Source organism: Paramormyrops kingsleyae, chromosome 1, assembly GCF_048594095.1.
Source record: "Paramormyrops kingsleyae isolate MSU_618 chromosome 1, PKINGS_0.4, whole genome shotgun sequence".
In the NCBI taxonomy this organism is placed as follows: Eukaryota; Metazoa; Chordata; class Actinopteri; order Osteoglossiformes; family Mormyridae; genus Paramormyrops; species Paramormyrops kingsleyae.
In genome coordinates, this window is record NC_132797.1 from 53,692,980 (window position 1) to 53,702,075 (window position 9,096).

Consider the following 9,096-nt stretch of genomic DNA (forward strand, 5'->3'; position numbering starts at 1 on the left):
GTAAAAAAAAAAACGTCACAAACCCATGTTAAAAACCTGATAAAATCGTGATTTAAATATAAACCCATTGTGATATAATATTTTCCTCCATATCGCCCACCCCTAATGCGCGCCCACATTGAGTCATATGTGCCCCGTTTAGACTAGGTCAAGACTTCGAGAATCGCTTGCATGCATACAAGGTGGTTGCTATGCCGTTGCTATGTGCCACTACTCACATATGATTGGATGTTGGATGAAAAGAATTGTCCAATACGAATGATTTATTCATACCATATATAACTTCCCAGATCTTTCTGGAAGTTGCAGGTGGTTTTGGCGGTTGGTTGAGACAAAAGCTACTGGATTTCATATTGCATTGCTACGAGTTTCCTGACTATCTAAACGTCACACGTCGAGCTGGTAAGCATCTGCTTTTTTATTTAACCTTTTCAACTGTAGTTTGTGGCTGCACGGTGGCGCAGTGTTTATCGGAGAAGGATCTCGGTTCGATCCTTCGGTTGGCCTTTCTGTGTGGACCTTGCGTGCTCTCCGCTTTCCCCCTAAAGCATGTCCCTTATACAGCTTTTAGCTGTAGTTTTGTTCGGCTATAACGGACATGCAGCTCCGGCTACAAGGCGCCTGGCGTGCCGGTGATTATTAATAGTCATGCATCTGGTCAGGTAAAGTTAGATTACTACACGTAAAATATAATAATCTATGTCACAAGGTTGTCTGCTGGGGTGTGGCAGGAGTAAATGGTGTCCTGTAGTTCTGTTCTGGCCGTACAGCAACCCTAGATATAACGAACTTTGGATATAATAACGGACTGCTTTGCCAAGTCCCTTGAAGTCCGTTATAACTGGATTTTACTGTACTCGCGACTGATTTCTCCTCATGAAAACCATAATATTGTATGTACACATCAAATTATTATATATCTGAGTAGCCCAGAAAGTCCTGAAAACAAAACCATAAATCATATGTTGCTAACTTATGTCCATACGATATAATAAGCCTAAATCTAATGGAATACAAAAATAGCTCAAGGTACCTTAGGTTTGATAAGGTTAATTCACATAGTATGTGAAATGCAGTGTGTGATTTTGGACACAGACATGTTATTTCGTTTTATTACATGGCTCTCTGGAATGCTTGATTCTGATTGGTCAGTTGAGACATTTGCAGGTTCGTTCTTTTCAAATAATAACCGCTCCAAAGTAATAACGCATAGCCGGTACTACTAGTATGTTTATAATCCCTCAATCCCTTTACCGTTTAAAAATGTTAATTTAAAACAAATATGCCAATAAAATGTTTCAAATTCATATTCATGTCCAGTTTTTTTCCTTATGTGGCAAGTAGCCGTGTAATAAGCAGGATAATGTACATTATCCCTTACGTGTATGAGTGGGTGTTGTGCAAATGAACTGAAATGAAATGAGGTGCGAAATGTGCAAAAAAAGGACTTACACGTTCAATGTACTGATGTAGTATTCTATGTATGAAGTACTTTGTATTGAATGTCTATGTATGAAGTACTTTGTATTGAATGTCATTTTCTTCCAAGAAACTTGTATTGCTAAATGTGTAAATGTCTTTTAAAAAATCCTTATTGATTTGCATTTCTGTATTGAAGTTTATTGAATGTTCCTGCAGTTTTGTACAATTGCATTGCTTAATGAATGAATGAAATACTCTAAGCATTCTTACATTTGGCAGGTAACTAAGTCAGTATTTCATAGCTCGGTGTGCTGTGAGGGTATTGTCATGCTGTGGTTGGCATCACTGTATAACTGACAGAGTTTGTGACTGCTTTGCTGGTCTTTCAGTGTCATTCCATAATTAATAATAATCGAGTATGTTAGCAGAGTATGTTGTGATATATATTTCATATAAAAAGTCTACACACTGCTCTACAAACTTATAATACTCTGGTTCCATAATTATGCACATCCTTAAACTACTACTGTGTCAACACCTTTTAATTTAATTACATGAATTCTTTAAATTATATTTCTCATTTGCCTAAGTGTTACTTTCAAGACGTGTCAGTTTCAATAGTGCAGTGGTTATTAGACTTCAGGCTTCAGAGAGGCTACCACAGCAACACAAAAATAAATGCTATGCTGCATCGTGGCTTGCTATACATATGGTTTGACCTTTCGCCTTGTGTTGAGATGGTTTCCTAAATAAACTCACATGTCGAGAGGAGAAATTCAGGGCACTATGGATAAAACTAGCAGTTCACAATAATAGCTTTTGTGTTTGATCAACTATGTCGAACAGGCTATGTGAAACTACAATGTAGGCTGTTTCATTGCACTCGGGTTTCTTGCTAAAACAGTTTTTGCAAAGTAATGTTCTACAGTACAAATAATACCAATCTATTCTGCTTCTCTTTACAGTTCCTCATTCTGTGAGAGCTGCTGTGCTTTGGCATCACCACAAATCATCAAGTACATTGCAGTCAGCACATTACCACAAAAAAGAGAAAAAAAACCTTAACACACATCCATTAATAACTGTCATTTTAAATACCCACACACATCCACACCTCCCGTGCCCACACACACACACACACACACACACACACACACACACACACTACCTACAAAAAACATATACATATTTCTAGAAGTTGTTCCATAACTGCATTTTTTTACATTTTTCTGCTTGTCTGCTCTCCATCCACTTTGGGTGGAGATAACCTTGTTCTTGCCAGTTTTCGTGTATTTCACAGGTTTACACCAGAGAGGATGCCGCGTAAGGGGAGTCGTTCAGAGGCTGCCAAGAAGAGATGGAGGAAGCTGGACCTGGCAGATCCTCCGATTTGCCCATATGACGTCACCAAGGAGGTATCTAACCTACAAATCAGAAAAGTCTTCTTCTGTTCTCATGACAGTGGCTGCTAGTAATTTTACTTTGTTACAGTGTCATGATGCCATTGTACTTAACAAAAACTTTGATGAAAACCTGTTGTAGGTGTTACGTTCCACGGCCTTCCAAGAGGAACCGCAGCAGATGGCATCATACCTCTCTTCACGTATGTAGTGCTTGTGTGTTCATTTCGTTGACTGCTCCAAGAATTGAAAGTTTTATCTTGGTTTCTGTGTGTCTCTAAATAGGCCGTGGGACTGGCTTTCGTCATCGGGTGAGGCGGTGGCCACTATCTCGTGTGACTGGACGGAGCCACAAGTTGGTTATTCCAGCCGACGACCCGGAGAAGAAGGTAATTCTGTTTTGTTCTTTACATACATTTTGCTCTTCACGATTAACTGCCCATTTTCAATCATGTATTGTGCTTTTCCTTTTGCAGTTGGCTCTGTTGGTTGGTGACTCCCATTTGCGAGCGATCGTAGATGGGTTTGTCACCATGCCACAGGGCCGACTCTCCTTCGGGTTGATGTCGACTCCAGGGGCGAGCGCGGCTGAGTTGAGGCGTGAGGTGCTGCATGCAGTTCTTCCTCGGACACCCGAGGTAGTCTGCGTGTTAGCACCCAGCAACAACTTGACCGCCAGCAGGACCATCACCGAGGCTGGAGCTGACTTCCGGAGGCTGCTCACCACTCTCTGCAACCGCTGGCCTAATGTAACTCTTTATTTTTTCAATGCATTCGTTCATTGAAATCTTGCGAATTAAATATTGTTTAAATGATTGTTATTCTTTTTAAATAAATACAGGTGGTTGTTCTGGATTTCCCTACACGTCTCACCGTGGATGAAGCAGTGCAACGTCTCCTGCGCCAGGAGTACCATCGTGTGGCCGCTCAGGAGGGTATGTACAAAACACTGCTCTTTTTCAGAAGACTATTTAACAAAAATACAAAATTGCTTTAAAAGTTTAAAAAGACAGCTATTACCATTATTTGGGGAGCTGTTTTGTTACTGTCAATGAAATATCAATGTTACACCCACATCCCAAACCACCTTGCGGATGAGGGCTAACAAGCCGCACCTGCGTGGGATCCCTTAAACAGGATTGTCTCCCCACACACGGGGCGAGGTATTGTTGTGTCCCGCTCGGCACATGCCGAGCGGCTCTCTCTGTTCTCTTCCCACAGCTCGAGTTCTGTTCCTACAAGCCACGCCTGTCGGTGCCACTTGTTGACCTCTGCGTCCCTTTGTCCTGTTTCCGTTCCTGCCCTCCAGTCCTCACGGACCCCTCGCCTTTGCCAAAGCCTTATTTGCAGCCAAAACCACTGCGCCCCCAGCCCTACCTAAGTTCACCTGTTTCATTCCTCAGTTTACCTGTGTTAATAGACCCCCTCACTCGGGGAAAAGTGACTCTTTTGCCACACGAGTGTTTCTGTCATAACGATCAACATGTTTTTGCAGTTTAAAATTTCCTTGGTTGAGCAATGACATTTGTCCTTCAGCACAAAGTAAATTGTAATTAATTTCATCTCAAATTAAATTAATATTTTCTTCTCTTGCTACACATTTCTACTTTATCTGTGCAGTATTACAAAATTCTAGGCTGGCTAGAAATAAGATTCATGGTTGAACTGCTTTTTCTTCTAGGTATTCGGTACCTATCCGTTGCTGAACACTTCCCGCTGAGTCGCCTGGAGCTGTGGTGCAAAGATGGTGTACGTAAAACATGTTGCTGTAAAAATGCTAATGAAGATTTACTGTCAATGTCTACATTTGTTTACGTGTGACTATGTCTGGCAGGTGCACCTAAGTGACAATGTAGGGATGGAGATCCTTACATGGTTGCTCTGGGATGCTGCCTCTTTGCAACTACAGGCAGCTACTCCAGATGCACCGGCCTCTCCGAAGACTTCACCACCAGTGGAGAGACCAGTGCCCCCCAATTTGGTTGTGGTAATGATGGTCCATTACATGCATTGCAGCTTATATGCAAACACATTGCAGTCTATGGAGCCTAAACAAACTCTTTGAATTGCAGGCGGCTCCTTCTAAGGCACCAGCTACCCCGAAGACTTCACCACCAGTGGTCAGACGAGTCTCCCCCAAGCTGGTTGTGGTTGGCGAGGTGACTGTGCCACGTGCTTCCAACCCGTTCGACTGGACGCTTGTTCAGCAGGTAATGGATGCATGCTGTAACTTGGTGGCCTATATTTTACGGGATGTTTGATCAGTACTTCTCCAACAAAACTTTGTTTTTTAATCATAATAGAAGAGGCAGCGCGTGCAGGGTGAACGCACTCAGGAGAGTAGGAGGATGGCTGGCCAGCAGGTGTGTTTTCTCTTAACATTACATATGACAAATTAAATTGTGCAAGCTTATGTCATATATATATATATATATATATATATATATATATATATATATATATATATATATATATATATATATATTCTCATCTCTGTGAAATTTTACTTGACAGGGAAACTTGTTGCAGTGTTCCATCCCCCTAAATCCGGTGTGGTTCAGCCCTGCAGTTCAGGAGAAGATGGACCGCTTTGTTCCAGCATGTGGCACTTTGGAATCCACAGGTGGTACGAAGGGCAGGAAGGTAATTTGGATTAAATTTATTTATGTTTGTGTAACAGTCACAAGATATTTGCAGGTTGCTTACACAACAGCATTTAAACAATGCTAATCCTGCTGGTTTTTAGTGCAAAAAACACTATAACAAATGGTTTAAGAAAATGTTTCTTTTTCTTTGTGATTTATTACACATCTACCATGGAACATCAGCGGAGACGTGCTGCTTCCAAGAAGAGATTGGAAGAGGAGAAGGTGTGTCATAGTTTTTAAAATGTCAAATGTGACTCATGTACATGTGTATCACAGAGAGAATCAATAGCACAAATGTACATATTTACTATGTCCTTCCTTTACTAACCATTTCCATTTTAGTTAGGAGTGGTGCTAATGAAGGACACTGGTGCTGATTCATCCACCATCCTACTGGACAGCATGCTGGACCTCAGCAGCCAGGTAATTTGCATGCTTCCTGTACACTAGGGTTGCGGTCGATTCAGGAATGAGCTCAACAATTTCAATTTACATAACAAAATGCAATTGGAAGTAGAATTTAACAACAGGAAAGTGTATTACAATTAAATTGGACTGTCAGGAAGTGCAATTCAATTCAGTGAACACCAATTTCTATTTCTTGCTGTTTGAGCATGTGTTTGTGATTACATGTAGTAACAAACATTGGAATTTTAATCACAGTGCCTTACAAATACAAAGGAATACATGAAAAATAGTTAATGAAACGTAAGTAAATGAGACATAGAACTGTACATTAATTGCAAAAAGTGAATTGGAATTCACCATACATTTTCATTTCAGTCCATGAATGGCCCCAACCCTAGTACACATAGTGAAATGTCAACTGCGGTTAAGTACAAAAGATGTTAATGGTGATTTAAATGGTTTTGATTGATTATGACGTGTATAACTTTAAAATTGTCAGTAGCAAAAGAAATAAATGTAGGACTATAAAAATTATACTTTTCTTTGTCATTACAGCATTCAGCTATGAACAGCAGCGTCGGTGGTCTACCCACCCAGTCAGTGAGAGCGACACATTCCCAGGCAGACAAGAGATACAGTACTTTTTCCCGTGGTCACCAGTGCACATGCATGGCTCTTACTTTTTTGGCTTACCACAATGAGGGAGTACAGCTTGAAACAATGTCACTTGACACAGTGCTTCAAAAAGGAAATGCACTTTACATTGGTATTAAACAGCAGCTCTTATTGGATGGCACATTCGTTGATGACCACCTCACAGTTGAAGAAATGCCAAAACAGGTACTGACAGACAGATGTATGTATAATGTACACGCAGAAAATGTAAGAGTGGGTCACCTGCTACATCAAGGAGGACTGGGTTTGCCCCTTGCCACCCAACTGGAGTGTTTGTCAGAAAATGTTGACCATGCTTTACTTATTGTGAGTCCAGAATGCATTGCAGTTTTTCGGGACAGATCAGGTACATATGGACTGTTTGATTCACATTCCAGATGTTCAGCAGGTCTGCCCCATCCTGATGGAACTGCAATTATGATGAGTTTTGGCAAACTGACGGACATGGTTGAGCACCTATACAAGCTCTTTGAGAATCGCGGTCCCAATACCACCTACGAGTTTGTCCCAGTTACTTTTCTTAGTGACGACGCTGATGATGCCCCTCCTACACACATGGGCATTGTAAATATTTCTTCAAGATTAACAGAATCAAACCAGTGTGTCAAAAACCAAAAGCGCTGTTTTGATGAGCGAGAGCCAAATGATATGCTCAAGCAGGTGCCCAATGTATTGCAAGTAAGTCAAATACCAATCTCAGATGTGTCAAAAATGACAAAAGCAAGGCGACGCAAAGGAAGTCGGAGGAGCAAAAACAACACCAGAAGTACAACAACAAGAAGTACATCAGAAAAAGAAAAATATTCTACCTGTCCTGCATTTAAGTTGAAAAAACTACAGGCCATGAAACAAGCGTATGTTAAAAAGCAAACATGGAAGAAAGAATACATCAGCAACAGATACAAAACTGATCCTCACTTTCGGAGCAGACAAATGAAATATGTAACACAAAGATACGGTACGGATCCTGACTTCAGAAGTAAACAAATGAGGTACGTGACACAGAAATACGGTACGGATCCTGACTTCAGAAGTAAACAAAAAACATTTATGAAGAAATACGTGACACAGAGATACGGTACGGATCCTGACTTCAGAAGTAAACAAAGGAAGTACGTGACACAGAGATACGGTACGGATCCTGACTTCAGAAGTAAACAAATGAAGTACGTGACACAGAGGTACGGTACGGATCCTGACTTCAGAAGTAAACAAATGAAGTACGTGACACAGAGATACGGTACGGATCCTGACTTCAGAAGTAAACAAAAAACATTTATGAAGAAGTATATGAAAGACAAATCTTACAATGAAACATGTTTTAGGCTCCACTATATTAAACAATATGCTGCCAAAAAGAAACTCAGTCAGTCCAAGACTGCACTTGTTACTAATCAAATGCTGCAGTGCGCTTTCAGAATAAGGAGGAAATATAGAACACTGGCAGGCTCCCGCCAGGAAACCCCACAGCCCCTGATCAGCAATGAAATGCAAGCTGCAATAGTTAAATTCCAAGAGAAGATTCAATGTGGACCCACACATGTCTGCACGGTGTGTCATAGAGCTCTTTTCCCCAGTCAAGTTAAGCATTGTAACAGAGGCACGTACTCCAAAAATCTTCATCTGGTGGCTGAATGTCTAACAGGTACATATGTTCACATTTGTGTTCCTGCTTGTTCAGCTCCATGTTCTGTACGGAGAGAGAGGATGCAGGAATGGATCTGCTACACATGTGACAGCCACCTAAGACGAGGAAGGATGCCACCGATTGCCGCTGCAAATAATTTGCACCTAGCACCCATTCCCTCAGAGCTGTTTGAATTAAATGTGCTCGAAAGGCAATTGATTGCAAAGATTATTCCTTTTGCCAAGATTGTTGCATTACCCAAAGGACAGCAAAGAGCAGTGCATGGAGCTGTTGTGTGTGTACCTTCTGAGATGGAAACGACTGTAAATACTCTTCCAAGGGCTAGCAATGAAGCTGAGCTTTTAAAAGTGAAGCTTAAGAGGAATATTAAATACAAAGGTCACCAACACTTCTACACAGTAAACATGAAAAATGTGCTAGCAGGACTAGCTAAACTTAAAGAGGCCCATCCAGATTACACAGATGTTGAGATATGTGAGAATGCCACGTTTGACATTGTTGAAGATGATCAGCTAGGTAACGAGCCAGACAAGGATGATGAGACAGGTGCAGCTGTGGAACAGCAGCCCAGCCACGTGGGGGAAGAACATCAGGCACTTCGACCTGGTCTGATACTAGATACCTGTATGCAGCCTCCTGACATAGCACAGGAAGTTCTGTCATATGGGGCTGGAGTGTTCAGCATAGCTCCGGCCCAAAGAAACAAACCCGTGGGCTTCTTTAGTGTTCCAAGGCTTGAAGCCAAGGCCTTTCCTGTGCAGTTCCCAACTGGCAATAATACGTTTGATCAAGACAGGAAAGTTCGGTTGTCCCTGAGTATGTATTTCAATGTAAGGCTTTTCTCTGTAGATACCAGATTTGCCAAAGACCAGAGTTACCTTTTCTTCTGCCAGTT

General features: G+C 41.4%; 1 protein-coding gene across 2 annotated transcripts; it reads left to right on the forward strand.

Annotated features, from left to right (window-relative positions):
• Window positions 1–298: 298 nt before the first annotated feature.
• Window positions 299–5,692, forward strand: LOC140578835 (uncharacterized). Of its 2 annotated transcripts, XM_072700861.1 has the most exons (12): window positions 299–402; window positions 2,388–2,837; window positions 2,965–3,025; window positions 3,108–3,211; window positions 3,299–3,571; window positions 3,664–3,757; window positions 4,044–4,571; window positions 4,657–4,809; window positions 4,895–5,032; window positions 5,126–5,185; window positions 5,337–5,465; window positions 5,651–5,692. In XM_072700861.1, exons 2-7 carry the CDS (start codon window positions 2,739–2,741, stop codon window positions 4,088–4,090), a joined length of 678 nt encoding a protein of 225 aa, XP_072556962.1. In that variant the 5' UTR covers window positions 299–402; window positions 2,388–2,738; the 3' UTR covers window positions 4,091–4,571; window positions 4,657–4,809; window positions 4,895–5,032; window positions 5,126–5,185; window positions 5,337–5,465; window positions 5,651–5,692. The 2 variants fall into 2 exon arrangements, with proteins under 2 accessions (XP_072556962.1, XP_072556957.1); XM_072700856.1 differs by having other exon boundaries at window positions 3,664–4,571.
• Window positions 5,693–9,096: the final 3,404 nt, after the last annotated feature.